This window comes from Schistocerca serialis, chromosome 5 (assembly GCF_023864345.2).
Source record: "Schistocerca serialis cubense isolate TAMUIC-IGC-003099 chromosome 5, iqSchSeri2.2, whole genome shotgun sequence".
NCBI lineage: Eukaryota > Metazoa > Arthropoda > Insecta > Orthoptera > Acrididae > Schistocerca > Schistocerca serialis.
In genome coordinates, this window is record NC_064642.1 from 522,669,435 (window position 1) to 522,696,920 (window position 27,486).

General features: G+C 40.5%; 1 protein-coding gene across 1 annotated transcript in view; it reads left to right on the forward strand.

Moving 5' to 3' along the window:
• The window catches only part of LOC126481176 (voltage-dependent calcium channel subunit alpha-2/delta-3), an 885,717-nt gene that overhangs the window by 663,743 nt on the left and 194,488 nt on the right, over nt 1-27,486 (forward strand). The window contains exons 15-16 of the mRNA XM_050104748.1: nt 10,658-10,729; nt 23,049-23,190. Of these exons, the coding sequence (XP_049960705.1) occupies nt 10,658-10,729; nt 23,049-23,190 (214 nt within the window). The remainder of the gene's footprint in view (nt 1-10,657; nt 10,730-23,048; nt 23,191-27,486) is intronic.

Here is a 27,486-nt window from a genome sequence, read left to right on the forward strand (position 1 = left end):
CAGCTCGTAGAAGTGACTTCGTCAGCGAAAAGACGGGGGGAGCCATTGATGTAGTTATGGTAGACACGTCAGCACCAGTGCCGATTAGGAAAACGAGCCGTGACGAAATGTCAGCCATGTACAAACGACCGCTCGGCCAGATGGACAAGTGGACAGAGTGCAACGTATGAGGATGCCTGTGAGGTTCCCTGCAGGACTCGGCATCTTTTAGGTCCTGCGGTCGGCTTTTGTGTACTGGCAAGATAATTGACACTTCTTGGCATTATCGCCGAAAATCTTGTAGTACCTAGCAGTGCGAATGAGTCAGATGCAGTGGTGGTGATGACTGCGGCAGTGGAGGCATATATACCATCACATATGGCGCGTGGGTGATCCTGGAGTGCTCGGACGGTGGAGAGAACGAGCGGATACTGTCAGGCGATGTAGAAGGCGCAGAAGTGAAGCGAGCCCTTCCTCTGCCAGCAGACGGCTGGTAAGCAGGAGCAGTTGTGCTACCTAGTGGTGAGTAGTGAGCTGGTTGGTGTTGTCGTAGCAATGAATACAGTTGGTCTGCAATGCAGAGACAAGAGCTGATTGACTCGAAGGAGTGTGGTAGCAGGTGGATCTGTAGGTTGGTAGGCAATTTGGCAGACCACACCACCCACAGAATGATGTCCGGCATGGTATGCTCACTCACAAGTAACTGAAGGTGGCGCCAGAGTTGTGATGGAGTTTGGTCCCCCAGGTGTTCCTCATACATCTTGATGATTAATTCTTGTGGTGAGCAGGCGAGTCGTTCCATGATCATTTTCTTCGTGAACTCGCACTTCGGTTGAGGCAGTGGTGCGAGGAGTAGATTGCAAATTAAGTCCAAGTGGTCATGGAGGTGCGTGATGAGACACAGGAATTTAGAGTGGCCGTCGGACATGTGATGCAACTCAAAAAGATGCTCAACAAGAGCAAACCATGTTATAGGGTTGTCTCCGTATAAAGGTGGCAGCTTCAGCAGATGACCTGGGGGAGGTGGCTTTGATGTCCCTAGGAAAAGCAGCTGGTCCATGGCAGGAGAGGCCATACAGCAGGCCAGCATAGTAGGCGTGGGTGTGTTACTGGCAAGAATGTCCGTAGCAACGGCGGGTTGCATTGTCCTAGACGTGTCGTGAAAACACAATGCGGCTGGCACGGTCGGTACCGTGGGAATGAGCTGTTGCGCAATACCTGTAGGGGTTCCGTAAACTGTACCATTATTACTGTCTTCTTTGTGGGTGAGGTTCCTGTTCCATCATTAGTTGCTGCTGCCCTCTGATGCCACTGGCCACTGCCTCAGCTTCACTACTTGATGATTAGTTGATACTGACTGACTGTTACTGCTATTGCCAACCTTTTTTATGCCTTTCAAAGGCCTTTCATACTCAGATATTGTGTCTTGCATCCACTTTCCCCTCATTGGCAACTTCTTTTCAGTGTTTCTGAAATATTTCGTGTCTGTATGTCCGTGTTGACTGACTTCTAGTAAGTACAGAGTTCTTGGTTGAAACTTTCCTAGATAGTGGCCGGGACCTCTTCTTCTTGTGTTATTCTCAATGCAGTTTTTATTCCCAGACAATATTTTTTCACTATTTTCCTTACATTGTGTGTATAAGTAGACTGCACTAATGTCTTGCTCAGAGTTTGTGGCTAAATATTCTCACTTGACAGTTATGATTTATAATTAAAATATTCTACAGTCATGATGCATTATACTCAGTGCACAAATAGATAAAAATTATAATTTTGCTAATAATGATAGCTGTTGAGCAATGCAATCTTTCTGCATTTTCTCCCTCCAGCAAAGGTTTGCTTCACCTGGTGTCTCATCACAATAGCAACAGTTATCCAGCCATTACCATGCTGTGCAGCTGTACTTTTGGTAACAGTAAAGTTCAAAACACCTCCACAAAATGTAGATGGGCAGTGAGGGAACACTTGACCTCCAAGACCTGACGTTGTAGTAATTTCAACATCATCTATTGCCTTATAAACAGAAATGTGCGAACGCCTAAATCTCCTCCTATAGCGGGGCATGCTCTCTGTGTGGACTTTGATGTTGCTGCACGCGCGGCTGCATGACGACTGACGCCGTTTTACTGATAACACCACTTATATAGCAGAGCGACAGGAAGTCCTTATCACTTCCGCTCTGTTTGATTTTAGTGCTCGCGGCGGCTTGTTAAAACTAGAGCCGCCAACTTTATTTAATGTTTATAATAATAAGCAATATCACCAACAACTTTTATGTCATAACAATTTCTGAATCCTTTGACCCAACTGTTGCTATTGTACGGTACAATGGTAGTACCGTTAGAGGTGTTTCTGGATTGGAGGGTTTCAATACCAGAGATGTTATTGCTTTTCGTACATTTCAAGTTTGTGAGGTGTACAATAGGGATAATGGAGCTTCTTATTTTACTAGTAACATGGCTTTTGTTTTGAGGACTCGCAATCATCGTAAAATAAATGAACAAGAGGGTGTTTGTCTTCGGGTCAAAGGATCTGGAAATTGTTATGACATAAAAGTTGTTGGAGATATTGTTTATTATTATAAACATTAAATAAAGTGTGTCCTTGAACCTTTTTCCCTGTTTAAAAAAAAAAAAAAAAAAAAAAAAAAAAAAAAAAAAAAAAAAAAAAAAAAAAAAAAGAAGAAGAAGAAAACTACACATTGATCTTGCCAAAAGCCGAGAAGTGATTCTTCTTGGTGTTGTAGCACTCAGGGGCACTCTGGGATGCTCTCTCTGTGAGGCACCTCTAGGTAACTCTGTGGGCTACCGCTAGATGGCAGCAGCAAACTGCGTATGCACAGTGTTTGGTCTGTGGTGCTAGGGTCTTTGGGCAGCCGGGAGGCGGGTGGTGTGGAGCGCGGCGGCTCTAGTTTTAACAAACCGCCGCGAGCACTAAAATCAAAGAGCTCTTTCTCACTGATATCATGGAAACACTCCCACGACACTTCAACCAGTAAAGTTTGTCCACATCCATTAGTCTCTATCAAGTGTTTAAATGACCATATATGGGCATGAAAATGCTGTTGGAATTTCAGGCGACTGGTGACACAGGATTGCACTATTTTGGGTGACACAGGATTGGACCATTTTGCCCTTGCCTTCAGTTATAATTTACCAGCCATAAAGTCATTTCAGTGTAAACATCCAAACGACATATTCCTAAAAATGGGGTTCACTGCCAGAACAGAAAAGGATTATGGCAGAAATTGGTGAGAGCTAAAGACAAAAAGTTAGGCATAAATGCTTTATAGTTTAGAGGATGTGGAACTAGCACTGGGAACCCATATGGCAAGGGTATTTAAGCAGCTGCTGAAGTCATTGACATTGTGGTGTGTGGCATGTTCAGCAAATGGGTGGTTAAGTTTGTAGTTAGCCACAGTTTTGTGGTGTCCAACATGTGCCTTGGCAGCTGGCTGGTTTTATGTCGACATATAATTCTTGCATTGCCGGTAAATGGCATGGATACTTGCACAAATAAACTTACCTCAAATTGGATAAGACGTACCTGTGGCAAGACTGTAGCAGGAGGCTGTGGGTGGTTCTTTGAGTTGATAAATAACTCAGTCTGAAATGTTCTTTCATTGGCAGTGGCAGGAATTCATGGAAGAGCCAAGCTCCAGGTTTAACACCACTTGTTGTTGACAACATCTAGATTTATTTTGTGAAAACATTTAAAATTTTCCTTTACAATGGAATGAAGCAGAAAGCTAGTTGTCAACAACCAATAATTACAGAGCGCCAGAAGGGGTTAAAATTTGAATTGAAATTTATTCCCTCTTTTTTTTTTTTTTTTTAAATTACAAAAAGATCAACATCAATAATCACAGAGTGCCAGAAGGCTTAGCATTTATTTTAAAATCTCTCTTTAAATAATTTACAAGATCAAAATCAATTATAACCAAGCTCCAGAAGGCTTAGAAATTGACATAAAATTTTTAATTATCAAGATCAATATAGAACCCCAGAAGGCTTACAAGGGAACCTCCCCATCACACCCCCCTCAGATTTAGTTATAAGTTGGCACAGTGGATAGGCCTTCAAAAACTGAACACAGATCAATCGAGAAAACAGGAAGAAGTTGTGTGGAACTATGAAAAAAACAAGCAAAATATACAAACTGAGTAGTCCATGGGCAAGACAGGCAACATCAAGGAGAGTATGAGCTCAGGAGCGCCATGGTCCCGTGGTTAGCATGATCAGCTGTGAAATGAGAGGTCCTTGGTTCAAGTCTACCCTCGAGTGAAAAGTTTGATTTTTTATTTTCAGACAATTATTATCTGTCCTTCTGTCCGTCCGATGCGAGGTAACTGCGCCATAGTATGGGGACGCTACACCTAAACAAACATCGAAACACGCGACGTCAGTCGACTACAGCGCACGGAAGAGAGAGTATTCCTGCTAACGAGGTTCCCTGGCTGGCAGTTGACTGTTCGCTACTTTGGACGAGAGTGCATTAAATACATGAGATGTATTCCGTGGGGTTTTGCGATGCGGTCGCAAAACACAGACACTAAACTTATTACAGTGAACAGAGATGTCAATGAACGAATGGACAGATCATAACTTTGCGAAAATAAAGAAAGTAAACTTTTCACTCAAATTAAAAATATGCTTTAACGGAGATAGATCAAGATATTTTATAATTCTTCCATCTCTCTCCCTCTCCCTCTCCCTCTCCCTCTCCCTCTCCCTCTCCCTCTCCCTCTCCCTCTCCCTCTCCCTCTCCCTCTCCCTCTCCCTCTCCCTCTCCCTCTCCCTCTCCCTCTCCCTCTCCCTCTCCCTCTCCCTCTCCCTCTCCCCCTCCCCCTCCCTCTCTGTGCTTGTGTGTTTGTGTGGTGAACTAAACTTCCCATAGAGTTTAACTTGATGAAATTTAATAACTGTCTGATGGCTTGAAATGTCTTTTTTTGCACAATTTTGAGGCTTGATTCGGGGATGGGATGGCAAGCAAGTGCAAATTTAACGAGGAATGGAAGATTAAGATGGTCCCCAGGACAGGGTATCGCAATAAGCATAAGTGCTTAACTTAAGTGACCAACAACCCACAACTGCAACTCAGCACGGATTAGTGGTTCTGATGAGGTCCTAGTACCAGCCTCCACTCAGAATTGAGACCGCTTCTTCTCCCATCATCAAGTCAGCCAGCTGGTGAGGCACACTAGAACAATTTGTTGGCTGGTCGGACAACCATCAGCTGGGTCAGCGTACAATATGGCTGACTAGCCCAGCCTGCAAAACTGACAACCTAATGTTAGTGTTAGATCAGCTTAGATAGTAACCATGTAAAACACAAGAATAATTCACCATTTGAACCTTTTGCAAATTTGACCCCATTTTTATTTTTAAAAATTACAAACATTTAAATAAGATTATAACACTTAAGCCCAAGAAATTATCAGAGATAATTGCAGAAAACTATCATTTATGCCCAGTACTCTGAAATATAATACCTATATTGACAAACATTGAAACAAGAGGTAATACTTAAACACAAGATTAATCCAAGGTAATTACAAGAAGTTGCCTCCAAGATCCAGTACTCAGACAGCATTAAGATTGACTACTCACTCAAAAGTTTCACTAGATACAAATATTGTGCCCTACCAATATAGGCCCCCCATGAACCATGGACCTTGCCATTGGTGGGGAGGCTTGCGTGCCTCAACGATACAGATAGCCGTACCGTAGGTGCAACCACAACGGAGGGGTATCTGTTGAGAGGCCAGACAAACATGTGGTTCCTGAAGAGGGGCAGCAGCCTTTTCAGTAGTTGCAGGGGCAACAGTCTGGATGATTGACTGATCTGGCCTTGTAACACTAACCAAAACGGCCTTGCTGTGCTGGTACTGCGAACAGCTGAAAGCAAGGGGAAACTACAGCTGTAATTTTTCCTGAGGGCATGCAGCTTTACTATATGGTTAAATGATGATGGCGTCCTCTTGGGTAAAATATTCCGGAGGTAAAATAGTTCCCCATTCGGATCTCCGGGCGGGGACTACTCAAGAGGACGTCGTTATCAGGAGGAAGAAAACTGGCATTCTATGGATCGGAGCGTGGAATGTCAGATCCCTTAATCGGGCAGGTAGATTAGAAAATTTAAAAAGGGAAATGGATAGGTTAAAGTTAGATATAGTGGGAATTAGTGAAGTTCGGTGGCAGGAGGAACAAGACTTCTGGTCAGGTGAATACAGGGTTATAAATACAAAATCAAATAGGGGTAATGCAGGAGTAGGTTTAATAATGAATAAAAAAATAGGAGTGCGGGTAAGCTACTACAAACAGCATAGTGAATGCATTATAGTGGCCAAGATAGACACGAAGCCCACGCCTACTACAGTAGTACAAGTTTATATGGCACTAGCTCTGCAGATGAAGAAATTGAAGAAATGTATGATGAGATAAAAGAAATTATCCAAGTAGTGAAGGGAGATGAAAATTTAATAGTCATGGGTGACTGGAATTCGACAGTAGGAAAAGGGAGAGAAGGAAACGTAGTAGGTGAATATGGCTTGGGGCTAAGAAATGAAAGAGGAAGCCGTCTGGTAGAATTTTGCACAGAGCATAACTTAATCATAGTTAACACTTGGTTCAAGAAACATAAAAGAAGGTTGTATATATGGAAGAATCCTGGAGACACTAAAAGGTATCAGGTAGATTATATAATGGTAAGACAGAGATTTAGGAACCAGGTTTTAAGTTGTAGGACATTTCCAGGGTCAGATGTGGACTCTGACCACAATCTATTGGCTATGAACTGTAGATTAAAACTGAAGAAACTGCAAAAAGGTGGGAATTTAAGGAGATGGGACCTGGATAAACTGACTAATCCAGAGGTTGTACAGAGTTTCAGGGACAGCATAAGGGAACAATTGACAGGAATGGGGGAAAGAAATACAGTAGAAGAAGAATGGGTAGCTTTGAGGGATGAAGTAGTGAAGGCAGCAGAGGATCAAGTAGGTAAAAAGACGAGGGCTAGTAGAAATCCTTGGGTAACAGAAGATATATTGAATTTAATTGATGAAAGGAGAAAATATAAAAATGCAGTAAATGAAGCAGGCAAAAAGCAATACAAACATCTCAAAAATGAGATCGACAGGAAGTGCAAAATGGCTAAGCAGGGATGACTAGAGGACAAATGTAAGGATGTAGAGGCTTATCTCACTAGGGGTAAGATAGATACAGCCTACAGGAAAATTAAAGAGACCGTTGTAGAAAAGAGAGCAACTTGTGTGAATATCAAGAGCTCAGATGGAAACCCAGTTCTAAGCAAAGAGGGGAAAGCGGAAAGGTGGAAGGAGTATATAGAGGGTCTATACAAGGGCGATGTACTTGAGGACAATATTATGGAAATGGAAGAGGATGTAGATGAAGGTGAATTGGGAGATATGATACTGCGTGAAGAGTTTCACAGAGCACTGAAAGACCTGAGTCGAAACAAGGCCCCGGGAGTAGACAACATTCCATTGGAACTACTGACGGCCTTGGGAGAGCCAGTTCTGACAAAACTCTACCATCTGGTGAGCAAGATGTATGAGACAGGCGAAATACCCTCAGACTTCAAGAAGAATATAATAATTCCAATCCCAAAGAAAGCAGGTTTTGACAGATGTGAAAATTACTGAACTATCAGTTTAATAAGCCACAGCTGCAAAATACTAACGCAAATTATTTACAGACGAATGGAAAAACTGGTAGAAGCGGACCTCGGGGAAGATCAGTTTGGATTCCGTAGAAATGTTGGAACACATGAGGCAATACTGACCTTACGACTTATCTTAGAAGAAAGATTAAGGAAAGGCAAACCTACGTTTCTAGCATTTGTAGACTTAGAGAAAGCTTTTGACAATGTTGACTGGAATACTCTCTTCCAAATTCTAAAGGTGGCAGGGGTAAAATACAGGGAGCGAAAGACTATTTACAATTTGTACAGAAACCAGATGGCAGTTATAAGAGTCGAGGGGCATGAAAGGGAAGCAGTGGTTGGGAAGGGAGTGAGACAGGGTTGTAGCCTCTCTCCAATGTTATTCAAACTGTATATTGAGCAAGCAGTAAAGGAAACAAAAGAAAAATTTGGAGTAGGTATTAAAATCCATGGAGAAGAAATAAGAACTTTGAGGTTTGCTGATGACATTGTAATTCTGTCAGAGACAGCAAAGGACTTGGAAGAGCAGTTGAACGGAATGGACAGTGTCTTGATAGGAGGATATAAGATGAACATCAACAAAAGTAAAACGAGGATAATGGAATGTAGTCGAATTAAGTCAGGTGATGCTGCGGGAATTAGATTAGGAAATGAGACGCTTAAAGTAGTAAAGGAGTTTTGCTATTTGGGGAGCAAAATAACTGATGATGTTCGAAGTAGAGAGGATATAAAATGTAGACTGGCAATGGCAAGGAAAGCGTTTCTGAAGAAGAGAAATTTGTTAACATGGAGTATAGATTTAAGTGTCAGGAAGTCGTTTCTGAAAGTATTTGTATGGAGTGTAGCCATGTATGGAAGTGAAACATGGATAATAAATAGTTTGGACAAGAAGAGAATAGAAGCTTTCGAAATGTGGTGCTACAGAAGAATGTTGAAGATTAGGTGGGTAGATCACGTAACTAATGAGGAGGTGTTGAATAGGATTGGGGAGAAGAGAAGTTTGTGGCACAACTTGACTATAAGAAGGGATCGGTTGGTAGGACATGTCCTGAGGCATCAAGGGATCACAAATTTAGCATTGGAGGGCAGCGTGGAGGGTAAAAATCGTAGAGGGAGACCAAGAGATGAATACACTAAACAGATTCAGAAGGATGTAGGTTGCAGTAGGTACTGGGAGATGAAGGAGCTTGCACAGGATGATTAGCATGGAGAGCTGCATCAAACTAGTCTCTGGACTGAAGACCACAACAACAACCAATATAGGGCATTCATCAACAGTCTACAGTGTCAGCAACATGACAGCCATCTCCCTGTGCGGCCTGGGCTAACAGACACCCAATTGGATGGCCAATATAATTCTAAAACACAATTTAAAAAAGCAGTTTAACAACTCTGCACAATAATGACTCCAGTAGGACTCCTCTTAGTTGGACTCCATCACAGATCCACCAAAAAGCAATACCACAAGCAACTCAAACAATACTGAAACCAGTCATTCTGCAGGAATAGAGATGAACTGCAAGTAATCAGGGGCACACAGAATCCATAAGTCAGTTTGTAAGGTTCCCTTGTGCATGTAGTTGTGACTTATTAATTGTGCAGTGAAATACAGATACATGGTGAAGAATGCAACATTATGTTTTTATGCATGAAGAGCTGACTGCCAGTCCTTTAACCATATTAATGGATATTGCTACGGTTAACATAAGATTAAATTTGTCATGGACAACTGCATCATCTTAAAAATGCATGAAATTCCAACTCAAAATATCCACTAACTCTTTAATGTGTTATATGAATGGCTCTGTCATTTATTAATTAATTTGGAAGTTCAGTTATTGCAATCCTCACTTTAGGACCAACAAACTGTACAAAAAAATTATCTTTCTGTAACAATTGTTAAATTGCCCATTAGTCTGCAAAAAACTAAAAATAATTGTTCCTCACTGAAATTAATATCAGTCCTAGCATGACTACTTTGTTGTTCTCACATATTGCTATTATAATATTAAACAGAGTTTCAAATAAGTTTTACAGTGCTGGGGAAAACTGCACATTCATTAAACAGAAGCACTATGCAGAAAAGTTATAGCAACTTGTCTAATACAGATATTGGGCCCCCACTCATCATACAGTTAATTGGAAATAACAGCAGGCTTTGTCCAAACACAAGCTCAGTCCAGCGCAAGTAAACAGCGGAAGCAGCAGTTGTAGCTCACTTTGTAGAGGTAGAGTCAAGTAATGGCAGCCAGCAAAAGAAAAACTGATTGCAAACTAGCCGGTGAGTGGGTTTATATTGGCCCTCAATGGAGTTTCTCATGACCAGCCTACGATATATCTAGCTGCCTTGCCGAAAGTACCATCACTGGATGTGAGGAATACTATGCATACTGATATGTCCGTATCTTCCATTTGCACATCTGCTCGGGTTATTAAATCAGAGATGTAATTCCAGTCAACACTAAGATGCATATTAAATAGATCTTAATGTTTCCTGTGCTTAGGAAGCATTTAAGTATATAACATTGTATGGAATGAATGAAGGTACACAAATACTTTGTATGGAATATTAGATGAAAACAGCAGCTGAGTAGTGTAAGCAGCAAAGCAGTGGTTTTTTTCCCCAGAAGCTCTGTGCTTTTTGTAATATTTATAAGATCTTGATTTACAGTGTATTGAATAATATGAGTTGAATGGCAGCTGTGGTAGTGGGTTATTACATGATTTATGGGTTGTTAGATAATTTACAGTAGTAGCCTGCAATGGCTTTCTCCTTGTTAATGTACATCTTGACTTTCAGACTCCTGAAGGTTCTTCTTCAAGATAGGGTTTATGAAACAAAGTGTGTGAATGAATAAGTGAATTATTAGTTACATAATTATTTTACTTTTTTACATCACCATTTTCATTGTAACTTTCAGTTTTAGTTGTGTTCCTGTTCTAAGACTTCTATGAATTTTCTGTCTTATGCTTTTTTTTTCTTATTTAATTTCAGCTGCGGCATGATATGATTGACCAAAAGGAGGGAGAGACAGAGCTTAGTGTCAAAATCCACTATGATGAAATGGTAAGCATAATATTTCTTTGTGTTTACTATCTTTCTGATCAAAGAACATCTTTGTCACCACCATTTTTCATTCCCATTAAGCTGGGTGTGGATCCGCTTCATATGTCTGTAGCACTGCAATTGCTACAATCCAGAGGTCTCCAGCAGCCTTGTTTCTAATCTTAGCTCTGTTCAGATGTCTTTAGTAATTTTATCTTTTTTGTTTTATATCATTATAAATAGGAGGTATGGTTTGCACAGGCTGAACTTAGAAGTGGGTGCAGTTATGGAGATGTTCCATCCCAAAGCATCTGAATTTTTAAGTTTTTTATATTCTGTTCTCAATCTCTTGTCTTGGGTTTGCTGATTTTAAGTCCCATTTTCATGAATTCTTTATGCCAAAGATTTAGCTTGGTTTGTACTTCTATTTCTCTCTTGCCTCAAGTTACGGCAAAAACAAAATCATTAGCTATTGGTCCCTTTCTTGTGCCTTTCTTGTGACTTCTTTTAAAACTTTATTCATTTTGATGATGAGGAGGAATGGAAAAATGCTACTTCATTTCTGGAACCCACTCCTTATTTTGAACCAAACTGATCTTCCTTTTAGTACTATTTCACTGTTCTTGGTTTCATCATATAATTATCTTACTGCTTCGATGATAGTACTGAAGTGAGAACATGTGGGTATCGCTACTTACATGTCAGTCTTGCAGTGAGCTGACTTACTGTCGCACCCATGCACTTTGTTCAGGATATAGGCTACGGTGATAGTATGGTAATGGGAACTGATAAGTGCACATTTGCTGATAATGATTTGTGTCTGCACAGATGAATAATAGAATGAGTGACAAAAATAAATCAGATCACAAAGTCCATTAACCAGTGACTGCGATAATTTGTGTTTGCATTAGAGTTCCTCTCGAACTCTGATCTCAGAGGATGAACACACCTCGGTGATGAGTGCATCATCTGACTTCATGAGCATAGGAGAACAATGGACTCATGTCTGGAATGAAATGTGCTTTCCTTGTGATTGCAGGGTATAATGTATTTCGTGGTCCTGATGAAGTGAAAGTGGAAACAAATAGAGAGTGCCAAACAAACTTCTGTACACATCTGTAGGGAGCTCGCATTAATCTCAACCCATGTGGTCTGTGGATTGAAGTTATAGACTCTCAAAAAACACATCTGTACTGTACAGTGGCTCAGTTAACACTCTAATTGTTTTCTGCCGATCCACGCCCGTACATGCCACACCTTACCAGAATTTTGCCTATTAGTAGGTATGTGCACTGATGGATATCTTATGCATCTAACTCAGGCTGGCTATGAGTGGCTTTGGTACTTTCATGCATTTTTGCGGCATGGCTGACAGACAGATCCCACCTTGGAAACCAAAGCTCGGAAGCTGCGAGAAAGTGCAGGTGCGAATCTTGTCTGATAGATGTTTGTTTTGGCATACTTCATTGTGTTGCCAGTGTGAGGGCCTGTCAGGGGTGATTGGGCAGTGGTATGTGCTGTCAGCATGCGGGTGCATGGTGAGTGTGTCTTCATGCAGCTGGCTAGTGACAGTAGCAGCAGGCAGCTTTGCCTATCAGCTGACCATAGCAACAAGTGGCCAGCTTCAAGACTGTGAGTCACTTAAAAAGATGTCATCTCAAAAAAAAACACTGGATGAAAGGGAAATGAAGTAAAGTGTTCATGAATTTCTTTACTCATGTGAATGCAGTGTTGTCATGTGGATATGGTTCCTGGGACTGTGGTACACAAGCCCAGGGGTACAGGGGTAGATGTCTGGAGCTTGATGGGAAAGGACACGGAAACTCAGCACGGAAGGTAATCTGGCATCAACATCCAACATGGTGGAGGCACAGGGAAATGAACACAAGTCCAGGAGCTGAGACAGACAAGCCACTGGTTGCGAAGGAGATGGTTTCTGGAGCTTGACTGGAGACGATATGTTGACAATGTGGCTCACTGGAGACAGCATATCTGCAGCAGATGATGGCTGGGGCATTGTTATGACGCAGCACAGGTGTTTGAAATGGATGCAACAGCCAGAGTGCATGGCATAGTCCACTGGTAGCTGTGGTGGTGGTGGCCTAGGCGCTTGTGGTGAGTGCGGCCTGTGCAGCTGTGGTGGCTGGCTGGGCAATATGGCTTGGGGGACAAGGTGCACATTGTGGCACGATGACAGCTGGTGGCATGCATGCGTCATGGGTGATCACGAGTGTGGGTGATTCCTGACTGATGGCAGAGGAAGCATCATCCACTGACAAGTCTTTCACTGGATCGAAGACATGAACAGCAGCAGGAGCAGTCAAGATGTAATCCAGCTTGACTCGGTTGATCGACACTATGTTTGGCTTGCCACAGCACTTGATATTGAGTATTCTGTTGCTGCAGGTGATGGTGTGGTGTGGTCCCGAGTACGGTGGCCAAAGTGGTGGCTGTACTGTGTCAGTACACTGCACGCCATATATGCAGCACTGTAAGTTGGCATGAACAAACACTTTGCCAGTGTGATACCTCATCAGTGCATGCTGTCATAGGGGGGCCATGTGGGCACGCAGATGTTCTCCCAAGGGAAGGGCCGACACATCATAGGGTGATGGTATCTCCTCCATAAAATTACCAGGGGTGGTGAGGGATTGTCCATACAAGAGGCCAGCAGGTGAAGCACTGATCTCTTCATTCAGTGTTATTTGCAGACCAAGCAGTACCAGTGGGAGTGCTGATCTCCAGGAGACATTGTGGCAAGTTAGAATGGGTTTAACTGTTCACTGGAGCTGCTCGACCATACTGTTAGACACCAGGTGGTAGCTGGTAGTTCTGTGTAACTGCACACCAGACAGTTGACTGACTTGTGTGAACAGCACACAGTGAACAGCACTATGATCCATTGTGACGTGAGTGGGGCAGTCAAAGCATGCCACCCAGATGTCAATGAAGGCAGGGGCGATGGTCTTGTGATTTCAGCTATGGGTGTTGCCTCCAGCCAGCATTTGAAGCAGCAGCAGATAACATTTGCTAGAAAGGGAGCAGGCCAACAATATCCACTTGGACATGTGCAAAATGTTCTGTTGCGTCAGGAAACGCACTGACGGGTGTGCGGATATGCCTCCCGACTTCAGCATGCTGGCGTACAGTACAGGTGCATCTCCATTTGTGGCAGTCTTTTTGAAGGCCTGGCCAGATGAAATGTGTGGCCATGAGCAGCACAGTGGTGTTGATGCCGGGTTGGGGATGAGGTGCATGAGCAGCACAGTGGTGTTGATTTGTGGCATGTGTGTGACAGCCCATGGACACTGTCGATAGCACTGCGCCGTAATTTCTCCAAGAGAAACAGGCAGTGTTTGCTGTTGAAATGTCACACCAAATTTTTTGGGCAGAACCAGGAATAGGCGCTAACTCAAGTTATATGCTGCTGGAGGTGCCCTGGCAGAGCCTGTCCAGTTGTTTGTCATCCTCCTGTTCTTGGGCAATGTCCTCAAAGTTCACAGGAGGAATGATAATGGCACAAGCAGGGGGCAAGCAATCGGTAGCAATGTTGTTGATTCTGTAAGTATGGTAGATGTCCATGGAGAACTGTGACACATACTCCAACTGCCGGAATTGGCAAGGTATATACTTAGTATTATTAATCTGAAACATTTGAGTTAGGGGCTTGTGGTCAGTGAAAATCATGGAGGGAAGGGCTTCTATTGGCAGGTGGGAGTACCATATTTTACGAACTGTAAGATGCACTTTTTTCTTCGAAAAATTGCCTCCAAACTTCAAGTGCATCTTATACTCACAGTTAACATAAAAATGCCCAGTGTTTGATTTAAAATACACACCAGTCATAGAAATGGCCATATATTCAATCACACAGGAAACCTATCTCTATCCAGAAACATTGCATTCAACTGGCAGCAGCAGTGTACCGATGTGACAAACATGAGGTGTGGGAATTCACAAGCCTGCTAAGACAGTCTCCCTCCCATGCTTCCATCACAAAACCTGGAACACTGTCTAGCATATGATGCATCATTGCGGTGTACCGTGCCAGTGAATTTCAATTGAAAGTGATTTGTGTTATCAGTAACAGTACAATATTTTTTTTAGTAGCTAGTTTTATAATGGAAAAAATAAAAGGTATTCATATGATGTGGGCTGAATGCAAAATGGCCAAAACAAGAAGATGATGTATTGAAGTTTAGTCAAGGACACCATCAAAATGCCACTGGAATTAATACAAAAATGAATCAAGTACATGCTTGTAAGGTAGCACTACAGTGGAACTTAAAAGACTTTAAGCATCGAGTTGGTTAGTGCTACAGGTTTATGAAGCATCATGGATTTAGCATGCAAATGAAAAACTAAATATCTCAGAAAATGCCACAAGAGTATGAAGAAAAAATATTATTTTTCCATCACTTTATTATTCAGCATTGAAAGAAAACCAGTGTGGAATTAAGCCAAATAGCAAATGTGGACAAAGCTCCTCCGAAATTGGATTTCCGAATAACATAACTGTTAGTGCTAAAACTGTAACTATAAATACAAGTGGACCTGAAAAAATGCACTACACTGTTGTCCTTTCATGTTGTGCTGATGGTACTGAACTTAATCCAAAGGTCATTTTTGAGCGCAAAACAATGCTAAAACCTTTTTAATTACCACCAGGTGTTGTTGTTGTTCACACTCATGATAAGGGCTGAGGGTTGGATGAATGAGGCTGATATGAAATTATAGATTAACATCATCTGGGAGAGAAGGAAACATGTTTCATTATAGAAGAGTTCTCTTCTTGTGCTAGATCAGTTTAGCAGTCATTTGAAAAATTGTGTGAAAGTGAAACTGAGCTAGGAAAACATAGATCTTGCTGTTATTCCAGGAGGACCTACTTCACAATTGCAACCTCTTGATGTCTTGATGCTTTTCCCCATTGCAGCTGTCCAGTTAACAGGAGCCCTTCGCTTCAAGTCGCCCTGTGTAGCACTGCAGTCAGAGGTTCTAGCACTTTGGCGGCATTGGGTAGATGGCGAGCTGTACCTTGTCTAATAGTGGTGTAAATCTACTAGGGGTGATTAAATGCCCAACAAACTCAGTTTGTCTGACCCCACATATGCTTTTCAAGGTGTCAATGATGATGCCAGTCTTGCTGAGATGCTGAAAGATGGTCGTTAGATGGCTTGATGGAGTTTGAGCGACTTCAAATAGATGAGGATGCTGTTGAAGTATGTGAAACATGACAGTAAGCCTCATAAGAACCTATCCAGGAAACACTGCCAGGTCTGGGCAGCATTCTGATAATTGGTGTTCTGTGAATGTTTTCAGGTGCCATAGGATCCAGTGTGAACCCCTTCACACAGTTTTGCTAAATATAACTGAGTCCACCAAGGTGTGACTAAAATCCTGTTGGTGCACCGTTCATGTAGTTAAGGCACAATAGTCTCTACATGGGTGCCACAAGTGCACTAAGTGCAAGGCAGAGGACCATGGACTGCTTGATGGTCAAAATATGCTCTGTCACAACATGGCCTCAAACACAGGCTTTGCTACAGCGAGTTTCTCAGGCATGGGTTGACATGGACAGCTCGAGGTGGGTGGGCTGGGCGTAGTTATGATGTGGTGGACTGTCGAGTATTTTACTTCCTTCAGTGCACCAAGTGGGTGAGTGAGCTCTGGAAATTTGTCTAGTATGTTTGTGTACTATTTGGATGACTTCAATGGATAACACTGAAGAAAATGGCCGGCCGTCAGTGTCCCACTATTTTCAGATTTGTTGTCAAATTGATCAGCTGGGCATTCGCAATGTCAGCCAATAAGTTGTAGTATTTGAGGAAATCTGCACCCAGGATTGGGTTGTTGATGTGAGCCACAGTGAATGTCCACATAAATGTGCAGTGCCATCCAAGGTCCAAATCTCAGTGATATGTGACATACGTTTTTTTTGTTGAATTGTCTGTTGCAATAAGAGACAGCAACTCAGCCTTCAGATGGTCTCTTAGCATGGATTGGGGAAAAATAGAAAGATTGGAACCCATGTCAACAAGGTACTTCACTCTGCCTGCCCATTCCATTTTGAAGAGATGCCTGGATATTGCTCTGCAGCCAGATGTACCTAGGCCTGGTTGCAGTTGGCATTTTGGTGCTAGCAAGCAGGCCAACACTTTGCCGCTTTGATGTCAAAGTGTGAATGATACCAGAAAAAACCACTCTGCTGCTGCTCTGGCATCATCAGTGTACACCAGAATGGCTGGTACTGTGCTGCTGGTTGCACAAGCTGGCTCAGTGGCAGTGGGATCAGCTACCACTATGGCGCATGCTGTCCTCTGTCTGTGAGTGGGCCAACCAGTGGACCTGCATGATGAGTGCTGCCATCTGTGTGGCCAAGTATTTTACTAGGTGGTGCAAGTCAGGATTCAGGCCAGTGGCTGCAGGAGACACTTGGCACTGTGGAATCAAATTTGCGAGTTGATCTGTGGCATTGTACAGTGCTGTGACAGTGCTATTGGGCACCATGCACCTGATCAGCCAAAACCCATGATGACATCCAGCTGCATTTCTGTTTGCATGGCAGTGACTGCCTGCACATCCAGATAGCACACAGTAGTGAGTCCAGCAACATGTTGGACAGTGTGAGGCTCGACAGATGGCGCAGAAAGTGAGATGGCCTCTTTTCACCGCATTCCTCTTGGTGCAGGAACTGATGTACTCGTTGTTCCTGTAATGATGAAGTTCACTGGATTAACTCCTCTTTTAGTCACTTATATGTAGACTGCATTGGCGGGACAGTGATAATGTGTCACACTTTAACCGTGTGGTGTTGATTTAGCTATCCCAAGAAGCATCTGAATGTGGTGAGGTCATATTGGGTGTTGTTGCTCAGAAAAACAGCCTCCATGTTGCTGAACGACGATTGGGCCGCAGGGCTAAAAGGGCGGCAGCCTAACCGCACCCTTCCTATGCTTGTTGCTGCTCCTGTAACAGTGGGTGGTGGTGGTGTGGCCATGCTTTGTGTGTGGAAGTTTTCCTCAGCTGGTTCGGGGTGGGCAGAGACCATGCATGCAGAGTGTGCCTGTAGCTTGCTCTCCAGCCTCTGTTTGCCTGCTAGCAGCTCATCTATTGTCTTTTGTCTACTGTCTATTGTCTTTTGCAGTTCTTCCAAAGTCATCATCTTGCTTTAGCACCTAGTTCTTGATGATTTGTCCATAAACAAATCACTCTTTGTTTACAAGGATGTAAGTGTTAGATCACTTGTGGTTCTGCTACATTCACACTGATGAAAGTCCATCACCACGTATTTAGCCTAGTTATCATGTTGGGGTCACCAGTAAAGTGGGAACATGTGGATATCACTGCTTACATGCCAGTCATGCAGTGATCCAACTTTACTGTCCCACTGAAGCACTTTGTTCAGGATTTAGACTATGGTGATGCTGTGGTGATGGGAATTGATATGTACACATTTGTTAGAAATTTGTTTATTCTGCAAAAATTACTAAATGAACAAGTAACAAAAATGAAATCAGATCACAGCGTCCCTTAACCGGTGATCGCAATAATTTGTGTTTGCATAAGAGCTCCCCGTGAACACCTCTCGTGGAGTGTGTACACTCCTCGGTGACGAGTGCGTCATCTGATGGTATGAGCACGGGAAAACAGTGGACTCGTGGCCAGAATGAAACTAGCTTTCCTCATGGTTGTGGAGCACCATGTGTTGCGTGGATGTGATGAAGTGAAAGTGGAAATGAACAGAGAGCACCCGACAAACTTTTGTATATATCTGTGGGGAACTCACATTAAGCTTGACTCACATAGTCTGTGGATTGAAATTATAGAGTCTTGCAAAACACATCTGTACTATATATCATCTTAGTTCACACTGTCACTGCCTTTTGCTGACACATGCCCATGCGAGCCACACATTGCCAGAATTTTGCTTACGGTAGGTATGTGCACCAACAGATTTCTGATGCAGCCAACTTGTGCCAGCCATGATTGCGTCTGATCCATTCACACATTTCTGTGGCACGGCTGCTCCTGTATCAGGAACTTTTTTAATACTAAAACATTCCCATATAATCCCAGTTATTCTCATCTAGCATTCTCGTGCCAAAAGTTGATCTTTAAAGTCCAAAACCATGTTAACTCTCATCACATATAGTATCAATAACTTTTCTTATTTTATCCCGAGGATGAATTCATAGATTTTTACTCCATGGGATAACAGAGTTACATTTGAGTAGTTGGTGCACTTCTTTTTCAGTAATAGACTCCTGACAAGCTGCTTCGGGTCAAATTAATTTCTCTTTCAAAATTCTACTTGGAAGTGTGTAAAACCATTGGTGCCCAATCTGTGCAAGATCATTTCTTCATTGAATTTGCCTTATCCAACAGGCTTATTATTTTTCATTTTATATACCACTATCCTCCTTTTCCCACCAGATCAACCTATCTGTGTTTACACTAACACAGTCATGTAATTCATTTTTAACAGAGTTTTATCTCTGTTACACTTTAATGAAGTTTCTCCATTACACTTCAATAAAGTACCAAAACGCATATGGGTTTTCCTCGTCACTGGGAAGTTGAACTGATTGGGTAGATTCATTTTCAGTACTTCTACTCTTTATAATGTTATTTAACAATTTTTTATTCCTATCTGATGTTATTCTAGTGTCCAGAACTTCCTGGAATTCCTGATTCTCAGCTTCAGCTAACTGTAAATCGCTTCTCATTTTTCTGCTTGTAAACTAAAACTTATCTTTCGCTGCACCTGAATTATCGTGTGTGTGTGTGTGTGTGTGTGTGTGTGTGTGTGTGTGTGTGTGTGTGTGTGTGTGTATGTGTGAGTGTGTGTGTTGGCTGATGCAGAGTTTATAATGCATTGTTCTTACTTGTGATGGCCTTTTTAATATCCACATTCCACCAACCTATTTTCTTAGGTTTTTGTATGTGACTCTATCATCTACATATCTACATCCCACATCTTTTGTAACTACCACCTCTCTCGCAAGAGTGTATCACTCTTCATATTATGATTTTAGTTCTTCATCTGGCAACATCCTTCATCAAAATTTTTCCCTTTTCACTTGATTCAGAAAGCTGCCACATTTTTATTTTGGGGTGCTTTTGTTACAGGCTCTGATATATATATATATATATATATATATATATATATATATATATATATATATATGTGTGTATATATGTGTATGTGTCTGTTTGTGTTTCTATCGACCTGCCAGCGCTTTCGTATGGTAAGTCACATCATCTTTGTTTTTAAATATATTTTTCCCGTGTGGAATGTTTCCCTCTATTATATATATATTGCCTCTGCACTTCCACCTTGACTGACATCTCTGCCCAAACTCTTTGTCTTTAAATATGTCTGCTTGTGTCTGTATATGTGTGGATGGATATGTGTGTGTGTGCGAGTGTATACCCGTCCTTTTTTCCCCCTAAGGTAAGTCTTTCCGCTCCCGGGATTGGAATGACTCCTTACCCTCTCCCTTAAAACCCACTTCCTTTCGTCTTTCCCTCTCCTTCCCTCTTTCCTGATGAGGCAACAGTTTGTTGCGAAAGCTTGAATTTTGTGTGTATGTATGTGTCTGTTTGTGTTTCTATCGACCTGCCAACGCTTTCATATGGTAAGTCACATCATCTTTGTTTTTTTTTAATATATATATATATATATATATATATATATATATATATATATATATATATATATATATATATATGGTAAAGTATTTTCTGCTGAAATCATTTGGAATGACTTTGAATTCATTTATGGCCTTCCATACTGCATCTGTTATTACACTGGTTTTTTAATCTGACATACATCTTTTGATCTTATTGAAGTCCTTTTTCTTCAAGTGGGGTTGCCCACCATCAGGTTGTTTCTTCATGCAAAGATTCAGTAGTTTTTTCCTCTCTCTGGATTCTACTTACCAACCCTGATGGCCCAATGTACATTAAGATCCTGTTCATTAAGGGTCAGACACAAGCAGACACTTGTAAAGGCAAATCTGCCAACTTATGTATTAAAATTGCAGTGGGCAATTTTAATACATAAGTTGGCAGATTTGCCTTTACAACTGTCTGCTTGTGTCTGTGTATGTGCGGCTAGATATGGGTGTGTGTGCGAGTGTATACCTCTCCTTTTTCCCCCTAAGGTAAGTCTTTCCACTCCCGGGATTGAAATGACTCCTTACCCTCTCCCTTAAAACCCACATCCTTTCGTCTTTCCCTCTCCTTTCCTCTTTCCAGATGAAGCAACCATTGGTTGCAAAAGCTTGAATTTTGTGTGTATGTTTGTGTTTGTTTGTGTGTCTATTGACCTGCCAGCGCTTTCGTTTGCTAAGTCACATCATCTTTGTTTTTAGATTTAAGTAATGATTTATATACATGAAAAATAAGTTGTGAACTGTTTTATAATCTACATATATTGAATATCAAAACAATATTGTACCATTCTAGACTGAAGATGTCATAAACTAAAAGGTGAAATGTGTCTGAAACAAAAAATATTGCAACAAGAAAAACACATTTTTTATTTACAAAACAAATATTAAATCACATTGTTTCCTTGGGAACATAGATATCCTTAAATCAACACTTCTGAGATAAATTATTCAAGAAATGTGAGCTGGATGGCACGGATATTGGTGTGGATGTTTTTTGCTTGCACCCACATTGCCTCAGTACATGCTATCCCTTCGGTTACCAAACATTAATGGTTACTGCACAAAGTGTTAACAGCGTTGACACAATTCAATGAAAATTCCCTTTCATAGTTCTACTGAAAGCAGTAGGTAAATCCCCACCAGTCACTATTTGCATGACAATCTCACACAATTTAAACATGTACCATATATTGAATTCTACAGTTTTTCTATGATTAACTGCAATTGAAACGTAAGCAACTCATTAATAATCTCTTCCCTAAGCTAATTATAGTAAAATACAAATATTTATGTTTTGTGCTTTAACATATTATATTCACTCAGTATTTGTTAGAATTTCAGTTTACAAAACAGATAAGTGACTTAAGTGAATGTTTCTCATTGAAATTCAGTAGGTATTAAGTAAGGACTAAATTTTCATGCTCAGAATGTAGACATTTTTAAGACAAATTACAAATAGTTGTTGCCAGTTTAAGATAGTTATGCACTACAACAACCCTAGACAGTTGTTGCATTTGTGTAATATTGTGAAATAAAAATAGTGTAGTTATAATTCAGACTATTCAGTAGAAACAAAAGATAAATTGAAGCAGTGATATTGCTGAAAGATATGACCATGAGAATAGTCAAATCCTGAACAATAAACCTTGAGCTTGAAACTTTTGGGATACAAACTTTGAAAACAGAGAGAAATTCTTATGTGCTGCAGAAAAAAATAACTTTCTGCCTCTCTTGGATCAGAGGTTATGAACAGCAACTAGAATGTTCAAAAGGGTAAAAAAGGAGAATTTGACATTGAGCTCGAATTGGACTATACAACAATGGTTGACCAACTCAGCTCCTGATATCTCAATGAGTTTCACTTCTCTAAGGTAGTATGGGTAGATATATCACCATGTTACAGCAACAAACCCTAAAACCATTCTAAGGCATCCTTTTGTATTTGCAAAAATGTGCCATAACAGTCATACAACTTTCCAAAGTGATATTTGCAACAAGGCTCAGAGTAGACAAGAATCTGGTCACCATGTTCCATCCATCACTCCTAAGAATCTTCACTTTCACGTTTGGCTTCTCAACTGGGAGAAAAAGCAACCACAGCTGTCAGACCTGGATTATATTGATATATTCAATAATTGTCACCAGTGAACATGTGTTGCACAGGATGGGACTTTCCAGTGTTGACACCTTCCTATCCCTCCCAAATTCAGTGGGATAATGCATCCACTGAGAACAATTTACTGATGGTAATGTGTTTGTACAAGGTTCCTCAAATTTTCTGAAAAATGTGCTCAAAGCTATCTGTAGCTTATGTGGACACCACTTATCTGTAGAGTGGCTGTACAAATAACACTGTCTTTTGTAACCATGGTCACTGAAAGCCCTATGTAGTTCTCATATTTCAGTAACAGACTGTACCAATGAAATTTTGGGTATACTCATAAACCATTGCATAAAATGAAGCACAGTTGCTAAACACTCCATGCAGCTGAATACCAAAATGTGGAGTGAGTTTTTTGCAACAGCAATTTAACGAAGAACAAATAGCTGCAAACCGTTTAATGTCAATGTAATTATTATTTCAGAACATTATATTTCTTAAAAATAAATCTGTAGCTATGTGTTAGTTTACACTGTTAGTTGGCACTTTGCTTTTGCAGAGGCGTGTCACTACTAGAAGACATAAATATTTTTATAATCCAATAGAAGGAACTCCATTCTCTCTTGGTCTTGCCATTCCAGAAGGTTATGGGATGTATGAAGTGAAAGGTGAACAGGAGTTGAAACTGCGGCCTGTAAATCGTAAGTCTTTTTTAATCACTTCATAATCTTTTCTTTGTAAACTCTATTTCTTAATATAAAATTTGTAATCTAGCAATTCTGCATGTGAAAAAATGTTTTGTGTGAGTATTTGTGTACTTAATTTCTATGTTTCTTTATATTGTTATGGGAAGGCAAAACCAAAAGATGTGGGGTTAATTAAGACATCATAGAGACCATCCAAATAAAGACCCATCACACTCTAAGGTAGCTTCTGGTCATATGTTCATGCCTCCTAAAAAGAGTAAAATCTGCATATTGATACCACACACAAAAAAATAGATTTCATAAAAGAGAATAAATGATAACTTAGTATGTTTCCAAAGTCTTTTACATTTTAAGAATTCATTGAGGCTATTAACAAGTTCAAGAACAGAAATGGAGCAGTTCTGGACATATGTGCATTGGATGACAAAAATAATTTGAGCCATGGGTGAAAGTATGGTTATTAAAACTATTCAATAATCACAGTTTTCCATCCAAGATACCTGGAATACAGAGGAAAAGCAAAATTACAACAATACATAAACCAAGAAAGTATCTACTTGATCTCCAAAATTACAGATCCATCTTTCTCCTCTGCACATATTAAAACCCTAGAGTGATTAATTTTGAGTTAGTTGAATTACTGCAAAACTCAGAAAAAATTGGTCATTGGAAAAGGAAAAGTTGCACATCACCCAACTTGCATTTGGCACAACATATAAAAATATTTTATAGAAGCAAAAAGTGATATGAGTTGTTTTAATTGAAGCAACTGTATCCAGTGACACTCTTGATCATCATGTTCCTTTAATTAAACAATGGAAAATCCAGGATGGAATGTGTCAATATTATGAGAAGGGAAGTTGCTACTCACCATGTAGCAGAAATGTTGAGTCGCAGATAGGCACAACAAAAAGATCTAATAATTATAGCTTTCAGCCGTTAAGGCCTTTGTCAACAATAGACAGACATACACATTATTAATCCAACATTATACATGAAAGCTTTTCTTTTCTTGTAGCAACACTATGTATATTAATTTAAACCATTACCTTTTCCTATTTGTGTGTTCGTGCTGCTTAACAGTGATGTCACTATTGGCTGACTACATCACATGTCCTATGCTCCAAATATCCGCTGTCATTGGCTAGCGAGATGGCTTGACACGAGCTACGACTGGCTTAAAAAAAATCGCATCACAATCTCGATTTCAATCCTTCAGAAAGTAACATGTTGTGTTTGGTGGAATTCGTATTTATACTTTCGTAATATGAAAATATGCAGTATACATCTTTCTAAAATGTTTTTTTTCCCCTGAGTTTCATTATTTAAAGTGCCGGGAAATTCTACGCTGGTGTATAAAACCACAACCATTGAAAGGATTAATAAGTTTTACAGTTCCAAGGAAAGGTATACTGTTACTTAACACGAAAAAGTGTATTTTCATCCAGGAGAAAGTGTATTTTTAACTGTATTTTTTTCCTCATCCACGTATACACCCTGAATAATTTCTCGACTGCTAAAAGCCTCAAGCTCTGCTAAAGTGTCTACTTTAGGAGGAGCTTACTGTAGCAGGAGCTCCTTCTTTAATGCCCTTTCTTAAGTACTGCAGTGCATTATGCACAGAGGCCACGCAAAATCACTTGGGCTCCTACTGCATTCTTCGTACTAATAGCAATACTCATCCGCAGAAGACTGAAGGGCCATGCAAAATCACTGAGGCACCTACTCAATCTTCGAACTAATAGCAATATTATCAATAGCTTTATTTACTGTAAGGCATGAATGCCTTCTCCTCCTATAATAAGGTGGCATCACTAGTCTGTGTCAATGCTGCTGCAAGTGCGACTGCTCAATGACTGATGCCGTCTTAAGAGAAAAGTCGCTTATATAGCACTTCCTTATGTAACCACAGTGCGGCTTACTTGAGCTCTGCTGGGCTAAAATCCACTTCTGGTAGGTTGCTTAAGCTACACTGAGGTTAGATAAGGAAGAGCTATATAAGTGACGTTTCTCTTAAGACGCGCTTGCAGCAGCTTTGACACAGACTCGTGATGCTGTATTATTATAGGAGAAGGTGTTCATGCCTTACAATATATAAAGCTATTGATAATATTGCTATTAGTATGAACAATTGAGTAGGTGCCCAAGTGATTTTTCATGGCCCTTCAGTCTTTTGCAGATGTGTATTGAATTTCACACTTACAAACACAGATGCTAATGGACATGCTAACAGGTAAGTTACTGTGGCTGCAGTATGTGGTCCTAAAATAAACACTGTAGCAAGGCTGGAGACTTTTAACAGTCGTGAAATTATTGTGTATCGGACATTTCAGATATGTGAAGTCTATAACAGAGATAGAGGTACATCATATTATATGTTTACAATGCCTTTGGTTCTCAGAACAAGGACTCATTGTAAAATAAATGAGTCAGAGTCTGTGTTCATACAGTGCCAACGCATATCTTTTGTGTTATCATTCAGGCATCATTTCATAAAAAATAAAAACTATTATTTCTCTCTGCTTTGACACTGACATTATTTATGAAAAAAGTAGAACAGTCAAGCCAAGTAATGCTCAGAGAAGAATATCAAGATTTTAAACTGAAGGCTGATTCTAAATGGGTTTGCTGGGATGCAACACTGGGGAAGTCACAGAGGTCCTCTCTTCGAGTTGGACAGGATTCTCAAGCATGAGCAGCAATAGGAAATATCCAGCATTCTTTTCCAATGATCAACAAAACTATGAGTGTTGATATTGTTATAAAAAAGTAAGTATTGTTGCTAAGTAGTTGGTTCTCATTTACAGCAAAAGTAAGGATTACTTCAAGTAATATGCAGTGAATGAAAAGATGATTGTGAACTTTTCTTCATGAAAGAATTCAGTTAAATAGGATCAGGTAGTAATAGTGAGCAGGGCAGGGAACCATGAGGGGTTAATGAAGGGGTTCACAGAAGTTTTGTTGTAGGTCTTCTGTCTCGTGGCTGGTTTGATGTCGCCCGCTTACCTTCCCCTCCTATGCAAACCTCCTCATCTTAGAGTAGCACTTACACCCAACATCCTCCATTTTTGGACTTACTCCAGTGTCTGATTTTGCCTAGAGCTCCCTATAGTACCATGGAAGTTATTCCCTGATGTCTCAGCACATGTCCTATGACACTGTCCCTACTACTTTTCAGTGTTCTTCATACATTCCTTTCCCTGCAGATTCTGCAGATAACTTCCTCCATTTTTCAGTCCACCAAATTTTTTTAACGTCCTGCAATAGCACCAATTCTGCAATGGTTTGCTTATCTTATTTTCTGATTTCCTAACATTCCATGATTTGCTTCCATACTGTGTTCTAAATGTACATTCTCAGAAAATTTCCTCCTCAAATTATGGCCAATTTTTGATACTAGCAGACTTCTCTTAGCAGGTATGTCTTCTTTGCCTGTGCTAGTCTGCTTTTTATGTCCTCCTTACTTTGTCTGTTATGTATTATTTTGCTTCCAAGGTAGCAGAATTCATTCACTTTGTCTATTTCTTGGTTGCCAGTTTTGATGTGAAGTTCATCACTAATCTCATTTCTGCTACTTCTAATTACTTTTGTCATTCTTCAGTTCACTCTCATTGTATATTCTGGACTCATTAGATTATTTATTAAATTCAGCAGGTCCTGTATTCTGTACTCATTGAGTAATAGCAATGTCATCAGTGAACTCTATTATTGACATTCTTTCACACTGAATTTTAATCTTACTCCTGCACCTTTCTTTTATTTCTGTCATTGCTTCTTCAACATATAGACTGATCAGCAGTAGAGAAAAGCTGCATCCCTGCCTTACACCTTTTTTAATCTGAGCACTTCATTTTTGGTCTTCCATTCTTATTATTACACTGTACGAAATATTACAGCCAGGTTTCCTGAAATTATTTTATTGTACCATTACTAGTTTTGGGCCCAAGCCCATCATCAACTGATAGCATTGCCTTCTTTGCAAGGTTTACATTTGTGTCTTCATGGAAAGCCCTCCTTTACATAAAATTAAATCTTGCAAAGAAGTCAACACTTCCATCTGATGATGTGCTCAGGCCCAAAACTAGTAATGGTACAATAAATCATTAAAAAACGCTAGTGGCTGGCTGCCATATTTCCTACTTGTGGCTTATGACGGCAGCTGCAGTGTTCTGTAAACAAAATGGATTAAATAATTCTCATAGTTCTCTGTTGGTTTCATACATATTGTGTATTACCCATCTTTCCCTATCAAACAATGGAAAATCCAGGATGGAATGTAACAATATTTGG